Source organism: Salvelinus alpinus, chromosome 1 (assembly GCF_045679555.1).
Source record: "Salvelinus alpinus chromosome 1, SLU_Salpinus.1, whole genome shotgun sequence".
Taxonomy (NCBI): domain Eukaryota; kingdom Metazoa; phylum Chordata; class Actinopteri; order Salmoniformes; family Salmonidae; genus Salvelinus; species Salvelinus alpinus.
This window is the reverse complement of record NC_092086.1, coordinates 105,345,402-105,365,676: the sequence shown is the minus strand read 5'-3', so window position 1 is coordinate 105,365,676 and position 20,275 is coordinate 105,345,402. Positions and strand designations below refer to the sequence as shown.

Genomic DNA, 20,275 nt, shown 5'->3' with positions numbered 1-20,275 from the left:
TGAAGTGCACCACTCCCTCCTGCAGCAAAGCACTCCCACAACATGATGCTTCCATCCCCGTGCTTCACGGTTGGGATGGTATTCTTCGGCTTGCAAGCCTCCCCCTTTTTACTCCAAACATAACGATGGTCATTATGGCCAAACAGTTCTATTTTTGTTTCATCAGACCAGAGGACATTTCTCCAAAAAGTACGATCTTTGTCCCCATGTGCAGTTGCAAACCGTAGTCTGGATTTTTTATGACGGTTTTGGAGCAGTGTCGATATACGACTCGTTTTACTGTGGATATAGATACTTTTGTACCTGTTTCCTCCAGCATCTTCACAAGGTCCTTTGCTGTTGTTCTGGGATTGATTTGCACTTTTCGCACCAAAGTACGTTCATCTCTAGGAGACAGAACGCGTCTCCTTCCTGAGCGGTATGACGGCTGCGTGGTCCCATGGTGTTTATACTTGCGTACTATTGTTTGTAGAGATGAACATGGTACCTTTAGGCGTCAATTAGCCTATCAGAAGCTTCTAAAGCCATGACCTCATTTTCTGGAATTTTCCAAGCTGTTTAAAGGCACACTCAACTTAGTGTATGTCAACTTCTGACCCCACTGGAATTGTGATACAGTGAATTATAAGTGAAATAATCAGACTGTAAATAATTGTTGGGAAAATTACTTGTCATGCCAAAACTATAGTTTAACAAATCTGTGGTGGTTGAAAAATGTTTTAATGACCACAACCTAAGTGTGTAAACTTCCGACTTCAACTGTACATTTAATTGGGGAGGGAGTCATGTGTTTGATGCCATACCATTCCAGCCATTACACTCCATTTCCGCCATTATTAGGAGCCGTCCTCCCTTCAGCAACCTCCACTGGTTAGGTTGGTTGAAAACATTTAGCCAGGTGCTTTAGTCAGCCCTTATTACTGTATGTGCATCAATGGCAAAGTATCTATGAACTGACTCAGAAAGCCAAAGTAAAAATTGCTTGTTTCTAGCCTTTCTCCAGTTTCAGATTTTGTAAGAGCTGACTCCACTCATTTAACTTATTTCATAGGTGGATTAAAACACTGCACCCCACAAGTTCTATGAAAACATATTTGAGTGACCTATACAAAAACGCACATGGGATACTAATACAGGTTTACTGTTGTGAATTTTATGAATGACTAAACGATGTATACATTTAACTATAACTAATTGAATTCTACCCTGTTTTAATATATGTTCGTTCATAAGAAAGAGGTTATGTAGCATGTACATGGGAAGAAAGGAATGTATGTGTGTGCCTAAAGAAAACTAAGTGGATCATTAACCTATGTTTGAACCGACCCAGCTATAACTCTGGAGATAAGACAGCGAGAGCCCTCCAGGTTTTCCGAATCTGGGGGGGACTGGAACTGTCAGCTAAGTGGTAATAAAGTGTGGTGAGACTTCAGGAGATAATCCAGATATAGTGTGTAATGTATGTGCGTTAGAATCAGCTTTGTCTTGGAGGGACATTTTAGGACGCTATGAGTGATATAAACTAATGTACATGGTATTTTGAGTAGAGCCCTCTCGAGAATAAAGCTATTGATTAATTTGGACACTGGTCTTCGTCCATTTTATGCAAATAAGAATCTTACAAATTCTTAGAAACGGACAGTGTTTGCTTTGTTATAATTAAATTGGTTAACGAACACAGGAATCAAATTCCTTTATCAGTTACATTCGAGTGTAGTCTAGGGATGCAGTAATAACCCCCTTCTGAAACCTGAACATTATTCTGCACAGGGAAATATCTAAAACACAACTTTTATAAGCAGACACCCAAAAGACCACACTTAAAGGAATACATTTTTCAGTGTTTAATATAGAGCATTTCCAGGGCCTTCCATCCATATCCCTTTTTAAAATAGTCACTTTATTACAATACATTTCATTTTTTACATTTAATTCAGTGGTACTGGAAAGCTATGCGAGATGGGAACCGAAACAAAAAAAACACTGATTGGGCAAGACATTAAAGTGAAGGTGTTTTGGGGGTAAACAAGGGGCTATGTAATGGACATCAAGAAAGGCAGTTATTCAGTATGGGCAAGGGGTTAGAAGTTGTAATTGTGTAGGATTGTCTGGCGCTTGTAGTTGTAGTAGCTGGTTCTGAAGACATTATTTGGTCGTAGAGCGTCGCTGCTTATTCTCTGGACCACTGCAAACCTGACTGGAAGAAGAGAATGCACAGGTTGATTTAAAGTAATATCTAAATTCACAGTCTAAGGTTCAGAATGTGGTATCCGTCTGTCACTCACATGTGGAAGATGGGCAGGGTGTCACTCAGGCAAAGGGGTTTCCAAAGGGGTCTCCGAAGGGATCCGAGCCACCAGTGGTCTGGGCAACAGCAGTGTTCTGTCATAAAAAAGGGAAAAGATGAAGGTTTTATAGTGATGCAAAGCATTACATCACAATCAATTGAACTTTGATAGAACTAATTCCCCTATATGTGTACTTGCAGGGGCGCAACTTTGGTTTTAGAAGTGTGGGGGACATAATGTTTATTTTTTAATCCATTCGGATAAACACTCCAAATCCATGAATACTCGACGCCCAGAGGCGTCCGCATGGTCGTAAAGCACACCGTTGCCTCGTTTTGTATCACATTCCAATGAGAAAACTGGGGTGAAAAGAAAATGCAATTTCAGTGAAAGTTGCACCCCTGTTTGTATATGCGTGTACATCCATACCATAGCTAGAAGTGGTGCTCCAAAGGCATTAGGAGTTGCAGCGCCAAATGCGTCATCAAATAGGTTCTGGTTGAGACCTGCTGCTGCTGGAGCAAGGCATGTGGCTGGAGTAGGCGCAAATGCATCCAGGAGCCCTGGCCCAGGGACCACTGCAGGAGATATCATGGGTGCAGAGTGCCGTGGGGCTGGTTTGGGTGGGTCTAGAGACAGAGAGAAGGGGGTAATCAGGTGGATTCAAATGTATATATACTCATTGGACATTAAATTAATCTTTACTAGGATGATACCATAAATGTGGTCATCTACAAATCAATTTACAGGAATTTAAAAACCTAAATAACTGCCTTTACCATTGGCAACAGCTGAAATCCGACTCTGAATTTCAAAGTCGTCATGATCCGCAATTTCCTGGGGCACGCCCACTTTGCTTGAGAAGTACTGGGCAAACACCCCATCCCCATTGGTGCTTGGGGCAGCGGACCCGGGTGCCTGCTCCCCTTTCCTTGCTGGGATGGCTGGAGGCTTGGCAATCTGGAAGTCCTTGAACATGTCCTTCCCACTCTTCTTCTCCTTCTCCCCTCCCAGTGGGTCCAGAGCCGTGAAGGCACTGGGTTCCACCTTAGCTGGGGCCTCCTTTACTGGCGGCCGGGGTGGGGGCCGTGGTGGACCCTGCGGCATACCCTGTGGAGGGCCTCCCATCATGGTGTAAGGCCCGGGCTGGAAGGGGTTAGCCATAGGAGGCTGGCCCCAGCCTGGTGCACCCATGGGCCCTGCAGGTGCAGGCTGTCCCCAAGCCTGGGTGACTGGCGGGGCCCCATAAGGGGATGGCGCCTGCTGGCCCCAGGGGGCAGGAGGTATGGGCAGGGCACCAAACGCAGATGGCTGGGGGAAGGTGGGCTGGGGGTTGTGGAGTGTGACCCCTCCTGGCATGGTGAACATGGAAGAGGCTGGGGCTCCCCATGGTGATGGGGCGGTCTGAGGGATGGTGACTGAAGGGGGACCCAACTGCAACGCTCCTGGAGGGGAGAGCGAGAACAGAGAGGAGGGTGATGCTGTATTTAGGTTTGGGTACAGTAGTTAGCCTACTGGCTGCAAATCAACAGAATCTAACACACTAGCTAGTATGCACACTACTTAGCTGAGTCCAGCTGAGCCATGCCGTATGGCCTACTGCTCTAGCCTGATTACACATGAAACATAGTTGCTGGAACCACACATCTACAGATGCAGATTTGACCACTTTAGAGAACTAACATGTATCAACACTGCATGGGTAGCATCATTGACTATTTCAAACCAATGGTAACACTAGTCTTACCCAGAGCTGCCATGGAGGAGGTGGTGGTGGTACTGAAGAGGTCATCGGAGGCAGACGAGCTGTCAGGCTGACTGGGAGCAGCAAACATGTCAGCCCCAAACAGGTCGTCAGCAGGAGGACACTGGCAGTGAAATGTCAGATTATTCAACCAAATTTACCACAGGAATAGTGAACAATGATTTACTGGCCCTCAATTAATTGTCAGAGAACTGTGGTAAGCACAAAATTAATGACAAGGTTTATTGTATGGATGAAAACTAAAATGATACCTTATTCACAGTTATATGATAATTAAAAACAAATATTTCTAACAATACTTAGACACAAATACCAACACTTACCTCCACACCTCACTGAAGCATGAACGTTAGGACAAGGAACATATGAATAGATAGCAAACAGGAGACAGATGCAGTGTTTACAGTCGAGCAGAGAGGTTGTTAAACTTCCCTGGGACACGCAAGTTAGAGAAGCCATGGGAGCACCACCATGCAGTTAGCTACGTTAGAAACCCATACCAGTTCCATTTGCATCCTAGAGACAAAACAAACACACCACCAACCCTAATATACTTCTACAAAAACCATGTTGGTAGATACAAAACCCAGTGCAACGCAACCTGTTGCCCTTGAGGAATAGAGTATAGTGGTATGGTATCCCAGTGCTGTAAAAAGGGTTTGTTAGAAAACCAATCATGGTTTGGGGAGGTGGTGTGCAGACAGAGACTCATTCTCAGACATGCAGCAACATCAGAGCTTCATTATGGAGCTTCACCTTGGCACTCCTCTGACCTCGTCCAGCCTTAGTGTTCTGTGGAGGGAGGCTTATCACTACCGAACTGTCCTTGCCATGACCCATGGGTGCGTTCTTTTTTGGATCGAACAGCACACTGTTACAGAAGGACGGGATTTTCCCAGATATGTCGAGAAAGGGGTTCTGTGGAGAGGCCACAGGTCCCAAACCGTTCTGGATTAGAACAGGGACCCTGCACTCGGACATAACGCCACCTATAGGCCACTGGCAATTACTGAGAGCCGGGATCATGTTCTTATTGGACAACCCGTTCAACTGCTGACCGAAGTGGTCAGAGTCTCCATTAAGACCATTGCCGTTCATGATTGGCCCGCCCAAGATGTGAACAGAGCGCTCTTGGCTGTCATAGGTGGAGGGTGCTGAGATCAGAGAATTGGGGGGTGCTGATTGGGCAAGGGGGTCGTCGCTGAAAGGGTCAGAGTCTGGAGTTGGAAAGAAGCCAAACGCGGAGGAGAAGGGGTTCTCTGTTTGGGGGGTGCCCCAAAGGTTAGAGGCGTAGGAAGTGAAGGGATTTCCTTTTATACAGTTCTGATTGCTGTCAACCTCAGCGGACAGATCCAGCAATAGAATATCATTAGTCTCCTGGTTATCAAGAGGAGAAAGAGATAAAAATCAGTTGTGCTGAAAAAGAGAAGCAACTGTTAACATAGCTAAATTAATCACATAATGACATGACAGTTAATGATTGTTGAAGCAACAGCATTGACGACAGACCAATAAACATTTCAACAGGAATCAAACTCAACTCTAGGAATGTGCTTTGTGATGGCAGTAGGCTAGCTTTTGTGTCTGTCTGATGATTTAACCATATTTGCTGACATTTGATATATATCCAGGATTTTACCATTGTACTCCATCAAACTACTTCAAGACAAACATCCAGATTACAGACCTTTAGAGTTGAGTTTGAGAGCCCTGTATGACATGTGGGATGATATGATTGGTGGAAAATGAGGGTGAAGTTATGCAGTAAAGCTATGTTTTGGGGCAAGAGCCTGAGACACTGCCGCAATGCAGAACAAAACAGACATCTTTGACAACTGGCAAGCCTGCACTAGCGAGAACCTGAAAGGAACTTTACCAGAGATTGAGTTGTCAAAGCCACCTGATTATAAAAGATCCTTGTTAGGAATAAGAAGAACGGGCAAAAAGCCACCGATCTTCAAAAATAAAATAGAAGCACCGTTCTTAAATGTAATGACAAATGTTTGAGCATACCAACCGCTGCATTATTATACCCATTTCTAAAGTGTTATGAACATTTCCTCAGTGCCATCATTTGGTCTCCTTATGAACGCAGAATGAAATGTTTCCAGAAATGAGGGGTTCTATATTATGTGTGCGCACATCCAGTGAGCCTCACCCTACAGCAACAGGCCAACTTACTGTAGGAGAATGGATGTCTGGAGGGGTGGACATGTCTCCAAACAGATCCAGCTGTTGCACCTCCTGAACAAACACACAAATATCTAGTATCAGCATCATAAAGATCTATCCATCATCATAAATATTTTTTATTGAACCTTTAACTAGGCAAGTCAATTAAGAACAAACTCTTATTTACAATGGCCTACCCCGGCCAAACCCTCCCCTAACCCAGACGACACTGGGTCAATTGTGCGCCGCACTATGGGACTCCCAATCACGGACGGTTGTGACACAGCCTGGGAATGAACCAATGTCTGTAGTGACGCCTCTAGCACTGAGCCTTAGGCCTTCCGAGTGGTGCAGAGGTCTATATATCATAAAGATACAGTGCCTTCGGAAAGTATAAAGACCACTTGATATGTATCACTTTGTTACGTTACAGCCTTATATAAATTGCCCACCCATCTCACACTATACCCCATAATGACAATGCAAGAACAGTTTAATAATGTTCAGAAATAAAACACTGAAATATCACATTTACATAAGTATTCAGACCCTTTACTCAGTACTTGTTGAAGCACCTTTGGCAGTGATTACAGCATTGAGTCTTCTTGGGTATGACGCTACAAGCTTGGCACACCTGTATTTGGGGAGTTTCTCCCATTCTTCTCTGCAGATTCTCTCAAGCTCTGTCGGGTTGGATGGGGAGCGTTGCTGCGCAAGTATTTTCAGGTTTCTCCAGAGACGTTCGATTGGGTTCAAATCCAGGCTCTGGCTGTGCCACTCAAGGCCATTCAGAGACTTGTCCTGAAGCCACTCCTGCGTTGTCTTGGCTGTGTGTTTAGGGTCGTTGTCCTGTTGGAAGGTGAACCGTCGCCCCAGTCTGAGGTCCTGAGCAGGTTCATCAAGGATCTGTACTTCGCTCTTTTAATCTTTGCCTCGATCCTGACTAGTCCCCACCTCTGAAAAACATGCCCACAGCATGATGCTGCCACCACCGTGCTTCACAGTAGGGATGGTGCCTGGTTTCCTCCAGACATGACGCTTGTTACAGGTGGATTCCAATTAAGTTGTAGAAACATCTGAAGGATGATCAATGGAAACAGGATGCACCCGAGCTCAATTTCCAGTCTCATAGCAAAGGGTCTGAATACTATCATAAATAAGATATTTTTTTATTTGTAATATATTTGCAAACATTCCTAAAAACCTGTTTTTACTGTGTGTGTAGATTGCTGAGGATTTTTTATATAAATACATTTTAGAATAAGGCTGTAATGTAACAAAATGTGGAAAAAGTCAAGGTTTCTGAACACTTTTTAAAGGCACCGTATATCCAGTATCAGCATCAAGATATATCCAGTGCCATCATAAAGAGATGTAGCAAAATAGTCTTGATCAACACAACATAATGTCTACTAGTAGACAGGTGGTCCTGGAGAAAGCTCTTTTGCATCCACTTGGCACTCTTTTGCATGTATGATTCCATGATCTGAAACACTTACTTTGGCAGTGCCTGCCTGGCCATCAATACTGAGCAAGGTGTTGCCACCATTCTATAATTGAGAAACAGCAATTAAGGCTCACGTATGCACTACTACAGCCTACATCTCAGATCAAGCTTATACTAAATCAACATACACAGGCAATTAAAAAAGCAAAAGGAAAACTTCTAAGCACAAATAGGTGCTAAGTGGCATGACAAATACAGGCACTTACCTCAACTGTTGCATTATTGCGCTGATCCTGAACAGATGGAGGAAGAGGGAAAAACAAGGTGATTCCATTGGAGGAATGTCATATGTACTCCATTTACTTATTGGCTGAGATGTGATATTTTTGTGCCATAACGAGTCATCTCATTGCAATACAAAGAAAGCATGGTTTGTGGTGCAGGACTAATAGAGCGCTAGGGGGCAGTGTCGACCTCACAACTTCAGTCACATGACCTCCATCCAGTCAGCAAACCCAAAACACTACCTCCCCAAAAACAATACTTTAAATAAATAAATAGGGATCATGTTCAGTAGGGAGAAAAAAAGGTTATGAAACTGATTCAAGTAGGGAAGAACTATTAGCACATAGAACAGTGTTTTCTGTTGCAAAATCTTTAGCTACGGTGTGTCCTACTGAACACAACCCGGATCCCACCATAGTAATTTACCTTCTGTGAGGCCTCAGACTCTTTCTTCTTCATGTTGAAGATGACCTGGAACAGATCCTTCAAGTCAATGACCAGGGGCTCTGCCTATATGGAGAGGAGATTAATAGAAAAACAGTCAATAGATACAATCAAAGACTTTCGGTCTGTGTGTGTCCCTGTGTGTCCCTGTGTGTGTTACCTGCTGGCCAGTCTTTATGGCGAAGAACTGGTGCTGTCCCTCGGCGCCACACACGTAACCAAAGGCCCTGTTATCTGTTACGTCTCTGGCGATGAACGAGATCTTATTCACCATGTGCTCATGTTCTATTACCTGAGGGGGAGGAAATGAAAAAACAGCTTTTAAAAAAAGTGTAGTATTCATTAGCATAATAAAACAGAGGCCTACATGGCATCTACTCTTGACCGAGATCATGTCCTGTGTTCATATTATTCTGAAAATGTGCTCCCTCTATGTCTACAACAGATCATTCAATGTGTAGGTTGGTACTCCCCAGCCACTGAGACAAGGTTTAGAAAGCCATAGAAGAGTAGTTCTCACCCCTGTTTTCTCATCAATGATCTTGATGCCCAACATGGATATGTTGACCCAGATCCTCTGCTTGTGTTTGCCCTGTGACCGAGAGGCTATTGCCATGCCCTGCAAAGAAACAATGACCACCATGCACAGAGTTACATAAACACCACACACACAAAATGACATACTAACAAAGACCAGGGAGGTTTTCCAATGTCTCGCAAAGAACAGCACCAATTGGTAGATCCATTGATGATCCTTCAGATGTTTCTACAACTTGGAGTTCACCTGTGGTAAATTCAATTGATTGGACATGATTTGGAAAAGGCACATCTGTCTAAGGTCCCACAGTTGACAGTGCATGTTAGAGCAATAACGAGCCATGGAATTGTCCTTGGAGCTCCGAGACAAGATTGTGTCGAGGCACAGATCTGGCGAAGGGTACCAAAACATTTCTGCAGCATTGAAGATAGCCAAGAACACAGTGGCCTCCATCATTCTTAAATGGAAGAAGTTTGGAATCACCAAGACTCATCCTAGAGCTGGCCACCCAGCCAAATTTAGCAATCGGGAGAGAAGGGCCTTGGTCAGGGAGGTGACCAAGAACCTGATGGTTCAGATCTCCTCTGTGGAGATGGGAGAACTTTCCAGAAGGACACCCATCTCTGCAGCACTCCACCAATCAGGCCTTTATGGTAGAGTGGACAGACGGAAGCCACTCAGTATAAGGAACATGGCAGGCTGCTTGGAGTTGCCAAAAGGCACCTAAAGGACTCTCAGACCATGAGAAACAAGATTCTCTGGTCTGATGAAACCAAGATTGAACCTTTTGGCCTGATTGCCAAGCGTCACGCCTGGAGGAAATCTGGCACCATCCCTACGATAAAGCATGGTGGTGGCAGGATCATGCTGTAGGGATGTTTTTCAACCGCAGGGACTGGGAGATTAGTCAGGATCGAGAGAAAGATGAACAGAGCAAAGTACAGAGAGATCCTTGATGAAAACATGCTCCAGAGCGCTCAGTATCTCAGACTGGGGCGAAGGTTCCCCTTCCAACAGGACAACGACCCTAAGCACACAGCCAAGACAATGCAGGAGTGACTTCGGGACAAGCCTCTGAATGTCCTTGAGTGGCCCAACCAGAGCCCGGACTTGAACATCTCTGGAAAGACCTGAAAATAGCTGTGCAGCGGCGGTCCCATCCAACCTGATAGAACTTGAGGATCTGCAGAGAATGGGAGAAACGCCAAATACAGGTGTGCCAAGCTTGCAGCGTCATACCCAAGAAGACTCGAGGCTGTAATCACTGCCAAAAGTGCGTCGCAGTATTGAGTAAAGGATCTGAATACTTATATGTAAATGTAATTTCTAAACCTGTTTTTGCTTTGTCATTATGGGGTATTCTGTAGATTGATATGAGAGAAAACGATTTAATACATTTTTGAATAAGGCTGTAACGTAACAAAATGTGTAAAAATGCACTGTACAGGCATCTTTCTTAACTCCATTGCCGGAGAGGAAGGAAACCACTCAGGGATTTCACCATGAAGACAATGGTGACTTTAAAACAGCTAGAGTTTAAATGGCTGTGATAGGAGAAAACTGAGGATGGCATCAACAACATTGTAGTTACTCCAACATACTAACCTAAATTAACAGTGAAAAGAAGGAAGCCTGTACAAAATGAGAATATTCCAAAAACATGCATCCTGTTACAACAAGGCACTAAAGTAATGCTGCAAAAAATGTCAAAGCAATTCACTTTTTGTCCTGAATGCAGTGTTATGCTTGGGGCAAATCCAATACAATGGGAAAAACTCCCCAAATACAGGTGTGCCAAGCTTTTAGAGTCATACCCAAGAAGATTACTCAGTACCACCCTCCATATTTTTAAGCATAGGAATGGCTGTGTCATGTTATGGGTATGATGTTATTGTAAAAGGACGGAGAAGTTTTTCAGGAGAAAAACAAACAAACAATGAAGCTAAGCACAAGCAAAATCCTAGAGGAAAACATGGTTCAGTCTCCTTTTCACCAGACATGGGGGAGATTAATTCACCTTTCAGTAGGACAACCTAAAACAAGGCCAAATCTACACTGGAGTTGCTTACCAAGAACACCGTGAATGTTCCTGAGTTACAGTTGACTTAACATTTTGAACAGCATAATGGGGCAAATGTTGCACAATCCAGGTGTGGAAAGCTTAGACTTACCCAGAGGACTCACAGCTGTAATTGCTGCCAAAGGTGATTCTAACATGTATTGACTCCAGGGTGTGAATACTTATCCAAATGAGATATTTCTGTATTTCATTTTCAAAGAAATCCTAAAACATGTTCTCACTTTGTCATTACGGGTAGTATTTAGGTAAGTGAGGATGGCAAGTTTATTAGGTACACTACCCCTTTCACGAAAACGGTTTGCTCCTACAGACAGTCACGTAACCTTGGCTTGCTATATCAGCACTGTTTGATTGAACGTTCGAATGGGAAAATGAGTGACAAAAGCGACTGAGCGTGGCATGATCGTCAGTGCCAGGCACGCCGGTTCCAGTATCTCAGAAACGGCCAGCCTTTTGGGCTTCTCACACACTACAGTGTCTAGGGTTTACGGCGAATGAAGCGACAAACAAAAAACAGCCAGTCAGTGGCAGTCCTGTGGCCGAAAACAGCTCGTTGATGAGGTCGAAGGAGATTGGCAAGAATCACGAAAGCAAACAGGTGGGCCCACAAACTCAGCTTGGTACAACAGTGGTGTGCAGAAGGGCATCTCGGAATGCACAACTAGTCGGTCCTTATCACAGATGGGATATTGCATCAGAAGACCACACCAGGTTCCACTCCTATCAGCTAAAAACAAGAAGCGGCTCCAGTGGCCACGCAATCACCAACAGTGGACAATTGAAGAGTGGAAAAACATCACTTGGTCAGATGAATCCCGATTCCTGTTGCGTCATACCAATGTCAGAGTCAGAGTCAGGATTCGGCATAAGCAGCCCTGGCTCCATCCTGCCTGGTGTCAACGGTACAGGCAGGTGGTGTTGGAATGGTGAGGGGAATGTTTTCCTGGCACATGTTAGGTCCCGGTGATACCGTTCCCATGCCCCAAAGAATTCAGAATGTTCTGGAGACTAACAGTGGTCCGACGCGGCACTAGAAGGTTGTACCTAATAAACTGACCACTGAGTGCAGATGCGTAACAGTAAGTGTACTGTAGCGGTTGCATCATGATATGTGGTACCTTGAGTTTCATCATGGAGTCCTGGCTCATCTTGTCCCCTCGGGCCTCTGGGACATCATCAATGCCAATCAGCTTGGCCCTGTACCTCACACCATCACCCTGGAACCGGGACAGCAGGTACTCATCAGTCTTCTCTGGAGCTGGACAGAGGTATGAGAGAAGGATATTAAACTGATTGATTGGTTTTCACTTTCTATCCGGTTGAGCATGCCCTCTACTTCTTCTGTATTTATTTTATGACATAACCTCAACCATCACACCACACATGGAAATCAAAATATGCCTAGTCAAAATAGGTCAAGTCAGAGGTCAAGTCAGAGGTCACAGAAAAAGGCTGTTCAGCCCTTAACACCAAATACCTCACATATGGGGAGAGAGGCAGTGGCCCTTACATACAATACCTTTCTTCTTCTCTTTCTTGAAGGGGGTCTTGGCTGGTGCTGTGGAAGGGGTGGTGGGGATGCTTGTTGTGGGGGAGGGAGTGCTGGAGGGGTCGGCTGGGACGACAGGTGCACTGCTTTCCACTTCCGTAGACATGGTGGGTTGGGGGGCCAGCCTTACGGGAGTTGGGACAGGCAGATAGAACGGGGGGGGCGTAAACCTGAGGCAGCAGCTCCGGTCGCTCCTCGTTCAGGCAGGGGGTGAGGTTAACTCAACAAAGAGGTTCAGCACTCGCATATGCTCAGTTATGTGCCTGAAGGAGGGCGAGAGGAAGAGGGAGTGACAAATATAATGCAATGACACGCCGATGTTAAGCTTTCAGGAAAATTAAAGGTGAAATACAAAAACATTTCTGGTGATAAAAGCAGAATGATAACAGAAGACATTACAGCTCTAAACATTTTAAAGACCAACAGCTTTCGCTGGCTTGTGCTACCTGAAAATGGCCCTTACGGGTTTTGTGAGCGTCATAAAAAGTAATATCACTTTAATGATCAACAACCAAGAGTCATGACCCCAGTAACTTGTTCCTACTAATCACGCACAAGGAGCACAACATTTTGACCCGTGTTGTAGCCTTGCTGTGACGGCTGATCACAGGTAATGGAACTGCCATTGAATTCAGTGGGCTCTTTAATTAATATTGAGTGTGTGTGGGAGAGAGAGAGAGAAGAACACCTGGAGGGCATCAGAAAGAGTTGTGCAACTGGCCACACACACTTCCTGTTTCCAACTGTGCATCCCGTCAGTCATCAGATTCCCACAGTCATAGGGGTCCTGTCCAGAACACCACCAGTCCAAGTCTGAGACAAGCATAGGCAAGAGGCTGGGTGTTTAAAAGCTGAATAAGCCACGACTCACTCTGGCAGAACAAAGATTGGGAGCGACCAAAGGTTGAGCTATTAAAAGTTAATCTTACGCTAGCTGGTTGGTGTTAAAACTGACAGATCCCATGATGACCATGTGCTCCAGTTAGCTCTTAATAACACACACACCTAAGGATGACAGTACAGCTTGCAATTCTCCCTCAGCAACTGCTACCCTATAAAACCTCAGATGGGAATCATCATGATAGACCATCATGCAAACAACTTGACAATGTCACCAAGCATACAAAACATTAAGAACACCTGCTCTTTCCTTGACAGACCGACCAGGTGAAAGCTATGATCCCTTAGAGGTCACTTGTTAAATCCACTTCAAAAATCAGTGTAGATGGAGGGGAGGAGACAGGTTAGAGAAGGATTTTTAAGCCTTGAGACAATTGAGACATTGATTGTGTATGTGTGTCATTCACAGGGTAATGGGCAAGATAAAATATTTAAATGCCTTCGAAAAAAAGGTTATGGTTGTATGTGCCAGGCGCACCAGTTTGTGTCAAAAACAGCAACGCTGCTGGGTTTTTCACACGCAACAGTTTCCCGTGTGTATCAAGAATGGTCCACCACTCAAATGACAACTGTGGGAAGCATTGGAGTCAACATGGGCCAGCATCCCTGTGGAACGCTTTTGACACCTTGTAGAGTCCATGCCTCGACAAATTGAGGCCGTTCTGAGGGCAAATATTAGTAAGTTGTTCCTAATGTTTGGTGTACTCAGTGTATGTCTAATCTCCAGGCCGGCTAAACTCTTTCAACAAACGTCATCATAACTCTGGAATAGGGAGACATGCAAGGCCAAGAACCTCCTGTTTGACACAGCTCAAGTTCTACATAGATGCCTCTTGTAGTCCTTGCGCTCTCTCCCTCTGTGCCAGTCTGGGGGGGGTTACTCAAAAACAACAGTCCATTTCCTGAAAACAAGTAGAAAGCTGACAGTCTACAGGCACTTTTAAAACCCAAAGCACAGTCAGTGACAGCTGAAGAGTAGCTAACATTAACCCAACTCTCATCAAGTAAAGTCCATTCTGAACTCTAACCTGATGACAGGTAATCACAGTAACATTAAAACTCCAATGATAGAGACTGGAGGCTGTCAAAGAGATTGAACTGTTTAAACTTCCACTATGAGAAGTATACAGCTCTTCTAAAGCCATTTGATTCTCAAAGTCAGATGAAATGCTTTCTAGAGCTACCATGTTCAGAGTCTACAACAGCAGCGTCCAGAAGTGTTTTCCAGTCATGACATGATAGCTGATGCATTCGGAGACAGCAGGGTTTGGTTGAGTCCCCCGCTTAAAGACTTACGTAATCTCTGGTCCCATCTGTCACTGAGTGCAAGTGTTCTTATTCATTACATGTGTGTTTAGTGGGCCTCTAGCACAGAGAAGACAATTAAGCCTAGGTTCCAAATAAATTAGGAGTTAGATACCATGCAGCAATAAGGGATACACTACCAATCACATCCCAGATCGTAACTCATGACTGATTGGTTCATCTGTGGTTCACATCATACCACACTGTTTGTGACTGTTACCCCCAATATTTCTTTCAGCAGTGGTGGCAAAGTTAACGTGGTGGCGTGATAGGGGGTGTGGCTCAATGGCGCAGTCCTACATTTTTACAGGCAATCCTCTTGGCCAGTGACAATGTTGCCATTTTAAAGCCAATTTCCTGCGATTCTACTAATTTTGGCAAGGGCTGGAGAGAAATGTACAGTTCTAAAGCTAGTTTCCTGCAATTCTACACATTTTGCCATGGGGCTGAGAATATTGCTGTTTTAAAGCTAATGTCCTGCAATTCTACACATACCGTAGCTTATGCCATCTGAGGGACTCAAACAAATTCTTCCACAAAAACTATAATAAATGCAAAATGTATATAGGGAAACACTGGGGCTTCTGTGTGTGTGACAAGTCAAAGGACCTCCAGTAATGGGTGAGAAGAGGACAATTTGGGATACTGTCAGACAGGAAGGTTGAAGACTGAAATAGCTTAGGGGTGGTGACACGACCCACATGATCTTAGCTGGTCTATAACTACCATGGAGTGACAGTCCAGGTAACTTTGCCCCAGATAAGGTTTGGTGTCAGCGACTATAGAAAACACTAATAAAACACAACAACTTCTCAATGTCAGCATGTTAACTAACCTGGCTGACACACTGCATGTTAACTAACCTGGCTGACACACTGCATGTTAACTAACCTGGCTGACACACTGCATGAAAAACCTGCCCCCAGTCTAAGAACAGACCAAAACCATTGGCACTTCCACAGCTTAAGAAGTGAGAGAAGGACCAGACGCATAACAAATAGCTATAAGGCATTTGAAAGCTGCCAGGGGATCAACATGAACATTGGCCATCATGCCCAAATGCATAGACTGAATCCATGGTGTTTTTTCACTAAATCAGCAGAATTGCTGGAGAGAGAGAGAAAGAGAGAGAGAGATTAAGCACATCTGGAGGAGATCATGGGATTAATCACAGACTCAATAGGATGGTGAAATACACTACAGCCTATAGGCCCACTGTGGGGACAGACAGTGGCCTGGACTACAGACAAAGACTACAGGGAAACAATAACCGTCTACTAGGGATAATAGGCAGCTATTTGTATTGTGTTTTATAAACTCAAATATGCAGTCATGAATAGTAGTAGGCTATAGCGAGGACAGGAAGACATCTGGTTGCGCAATAGGACACATTAACCATGATGGTTAAACATCCAAGGTGGCCAAAATGATTTGAACGTCGTTTTAGCCTTACATTCAACAAGACAGACAAGGCGATCCGTTATTTACCCGAAGTACATTTTCGGCAAGAAAAATAGCGACCTGCCACAATTACCAGTGACGTGCGCACAGCTGGAACTAATGGAAAAACCAGGGGGCTTCTTGAGTTTGTTTGATTCAGCATGTAAAACATGTCACAAATATCATCCCAAATGTATCATTTCATATAGGATTCCGTGACAAGACAACACAAATAGCGTTCCCTGCCTGGTGAATGTGGCTGCGAAAGAATGTGGCTGTCACGTACCGTTAACAAGCGCTCCAGACAGAACTCTTCATATTCGAGGTTTGTCTTCCAGCGTTCTGAATGTCATGCGAATACTACCTTCCCTGTCGACACGTCTCCTGTCCGCTATGAGGGTTAAATCAAACGCAGCTTTTCAGAGACGTGTTGGAATCAGATGTTACCGCTGAGATGTGCCCCAGAACGCGCCGCTATGCAGTGAATTGACTACTCCCCCACAGCAGCGAGATCATGCAACCTCCCAATTTAACCCCTTGCATGCCAGCACGTCAGGAGCCCCCAAATCTACACCAACCAATGAAGAGACCAATATGATGATTGACATGAAACCATTATTTCCTTCTTACACCACATCGCAACAAGAGAGGCATACTACAAAGCAGAAGCAATGAGTTAGCCAGCTAACTTGCCTAAATATTTTGAAATAACTTTACATTTCTCAGAAAAATTTGCTTGAAATGGGAATGGTCTAATTGAGTCAACAACCAAAAACACATATCTAAGTTTAGCTTTCCTAAGGAACCAGAAAATCTAGCTATTTCTGTCTGTTCATCAAAGTTAGCTGGCTAACTCATTAAACATATTTTGTATTAGTATACCACTCTGATGTTGCCTTTAGTTTTATGCAAATCAATGTAACTGCTCCCTAAATGTACAATCTAATATTTTGGCTATACTACTTGGGATCTGTGTAGCCTAAGTCTATAAGAACATATCAGATATTTTCTGATGTTTTGCAGATTAAAACATTTAATAATTCCCCACTGCACTGCCCCAGGTTTGTTTGACCCAAATTTAGTAGGTCTGTTAGGCCAAAGACAAATATTTGAAATGCAATTTCCATTAAGTGAAACTATTTCAGTAAGACATGTTGCATAGAGCAGCATTTTGTCAGAAGCTCCTTCAGAGAAAAAGGAAGAGTAGGATATCATTTTTTTTTTTTTACCTTACGCTTCTATTGTTCACACTGGGCACGATGACAGTAGAATGGAAAGTGGTTGTTGAAGTAGCATTTCACAGCCACCACAGTGTGTGTATGTGTGTGTGTGTGTGTGTGTGTGTGTGTGTGTGTGTGTGTGTGTGTGTGTGTGTGTGTGTGTGTGTGTGTGTGTGTGTGTGTGTGTGTGTGTGTGTGTGTGTGTGTGTGTGTGTGTGTGTGTGTGTGTGTGTGTGTGTGCGTGCGCGCGTGCGCGCGCGCGTGCGTGCGTGCGTGCGTGTGTGTGTGTGTGTGATTCCAGACTAGCCTTAGGAGACAGAGCAGGGGAGAGAATTAGACAGAGGGAAGCTTTCCTTCCTGGCTACGTTTCCTGTGTAGATCTGCTGACAGAGGATGTTGTTTAGGAGGAGTTAGGGAGAAGAGCCTCTCTGAACCAGATCACTGTCAAGCTGAGGAAGAACCTCTTTTCCCTTTTTCCCATTCCTGTGACCTCTGGAATGGATAGCCAGTGGCTTCGTCCCAAATGGAACCGTATCCCCTACATACTACAGTGCACTACTTTTAACCAGAGCCTTATGGGCCCCTGATTGGTTAATGGGCAAAATGCTTTAAGACCAACCCGGACTCAGGGGTAGACGTAACATAGTAAATGTAAATCTGTCTCTCTCCATTTAATTTGATATGTTACGTTTTGTAATTTGTGGATGTCCATCATCCATTTCTTATGATATTTTAGGAATTACAATTCGTATGATATGTTACTAATTGCAATTCGTACAATTTGTTCCGAATCGCAAATTCATATGATATCTTATATGAATTCCAATATGTTGTGGCTAACATTAGCTAGGTGACAAATGTTAGCTAGGCTAGGTGTTAGGGGTTAAGGTTAGGGTTTAGAGTTAAGCTTAGGCTTAGGGGAAAGGTTAGCTAGCATGTTAAGTAGTTGTAAAGTTGCTAATCAGCTAAAATGCATAAGTTGTCCCTAATGTGATTCGAACACGCAACCTCCACGTTCACGTTATACGCCCACCCGTCCTCCACGTTTGCGTTATACGCCCACCCGTCCTCCACGTTCTCGTTATACGCCCACCCGTCCTCCACGTTCTCGTTATACACCCACCCGTCCTCCACGTTCTCGTTATACACCCACCCGTCCTCCACGTTCTCGTTATACGCCCACCCGTCCTCCACGTTCTCGTTATACGCCAACCCGTCCTCCACGTTCTCATTATACGCCCACCCGTCCTCCACGTTCTCGTTATACGCCCACCCGTCCTCCACGTTCTCGTTATACACCCACCCGTCTTCCACATTCTCAGTATACGCCAACCCGTCCTCCACGTTCTCATTATACGCCCACCCGTCCTCCACGTTCTCATTATACGCCCACCCGTCCTCCACGTTCTCATTATACGCCCACCCGTCCTCCACGTTCTCATTATACGCCCACCCGTCCTCCACGTTCTCATTATACGCCCACCCGTCCTCCACGTTCTCATTATACGCCCACCCGTCCTCCACGTTCTCATTATACGCCCACCCGTCCTCCACGTTCTCATTATACGCCCACCCGTCCTCCACGTTCTCATTATACGCCAACCCGTCCTCCACGTTCTCATTATACACCCACCCGTCCTCCACGTTCTCATTATACGCCCACCCGTCCTCCACGTTCTCATTATACGCCCACCCGTCCTCCACGTTCTCATTATACGCCCACCCGTCCTCCACGTTCTCATTATACGCCCACCCGTCCTCCACGTTCTCATTATACGCCCACCCGTCCTCCACGTTCTTGTTATACCCCAACCCGTCCTCCACGTTCTCATTATACGCCCACCCGTCCTCCACGTTCTCGTTATACCCCAACCCGTCCTCCACGTTCTCATTATACGCCCACCCGTCCTCCACGTTCTCATTATATGCCACACCGTCCTCCACGTTCTCGTTATACGCCCACCCGTCTTCCACGTTCTCGTTATATGCCCCACTGTCCTCCCCGAACAACCTCCCTCCTTTTGTTTCTGTCTTATGTAACCAAACGTAATATATCATACTAATTTGAGTGTCACAGATGTACATTAATGCTAGACATGCTACGTCTAGTCTGGGAGCCAGGCTGAGACAGAACAGGCTAGGAGAAAGTATAATCTATTAACGAATACTAACTTGGTCATCTATTTTATTCAGTTTACTGTTTCCTCCCTATTAATGAGATGACCAAGGCCCTCAGATTGTTGAACAGCATCACTAACCAGCTACCTGCCCGGTACTCTACCCCGCACCTTGAGTCTAATGCCTCATACATAAAGAGTCATTGAACGCTGGTCACTTCATATACTGTTTATATACTGTTGTTTACTCAATGGGTATGTATAAACTGTATTCTCGACATTGTCCATCCTTATATACTGTACCTACTACTGTACATACCATTTTCCCAAATGATATAAATCAAATTTTCAAATCAAATGTATTTATAAAGCCCTTTTTACATCAGCTGATATCTCAAAGTGCTGTACAGAAACCCAGCCTAAAACCCCAAACAGCAAGCAATACAGGTGTAGAAGCACGGTGGCTAGGAAAAACTCCCTAGAAAGGCCAGAACCTAGGAAGAAATCTGGAGAGGAACCAGGCTATGAGGGATGGCCAGTCCTCTTCTGGCTGTGCCGGGTGGAGATTATAACAGAACATGGCCAAGATGTTCAAATGTTCACAGATGACCAGCAGGGTTAAATAATAATAATCACAGTGGTTGTCGAGGCTGCAACAGGTCAGTACCTCAGGAGTAAATGTCAGTTAGCTTTTCATAGCCGATCATTCAGTATCTCTACCACTC

At 44.7% G+C, this 20,275-nt stretch overlaps 2 protein-coding genes across 6 annotated transcripts; both read right to left on the bottom strand.

Annotated features, from left to right (window-relative positions):
• Positions 1-1,829: 1,829 nt before the first annotated feature.
• dab2 (DAB adaptor protein 2) lies at positions 1,830-16,785 on the bottom strand. Of its 5 annotated transcripts, none has more exons than XM_071339187.1 (15): positions 16,500-16,785; positions 12,539-12,831; positions 12,138-12,277; positions 8,922-9,020; positions 8,562-8,693; positions 8,384-8,467; positions 7,939-7,965; positions 7,725-7,775; positions 6,235-6,297; positions 4,810-5,430; positions 4,036-4,156; positions 3,068-3,733; positions 2,718-2,917; positions 2,286-2,382; positions 1,830-2,197 (listed from the first exon to the last, which is right to left on the bottom strand). In XM_071339187.1, exons 2-14 carry the CDS (start codon positions 12,672-12,674, stop codon positions 2,311-2,313), a joined length of 2,412 nt encoding a protein of 803 aa, XP_071195288.1. In that variant the 5' UTR covers positions 12,675-12,831; positions 16,500-16,785; the 3' UTR covers positions 1,830-2,197; positions 2,286-2,310. The 5 variants fall into 5 exon arrangements, with proteins under 5 accessions (XP_071195288.1, XP_071195317.1, XP_071195306.1 ...); XM_071339216.1 differs by lacking the exon at positions 4,810-5,430 and adding an exon at positions 13,257-13,381 and having other exon boundaries at positions 16,500-16,715; XM_071339205.1 differs by lacking the exon at positions 4,810-5,430.
• A 1,605-nt stretch (positions 16,786-18,390) lies between these two features.
• LOC139567583 (uncharacterized protein DDB_G0280315-like) lies at positions 18,391-19,491 on the bottom strand. The gene has a single exon (XM_071388954.1). It carries the CDS (start codon positions 19,489-19,491, stop codon positions 18,391-18,393), a length of 1,101 nt encoding a protein of 366 aa, XP_071245055.1.
• Between the last annotated feature and the right edge of the window lie 784 nt (positions 19,492-20,275).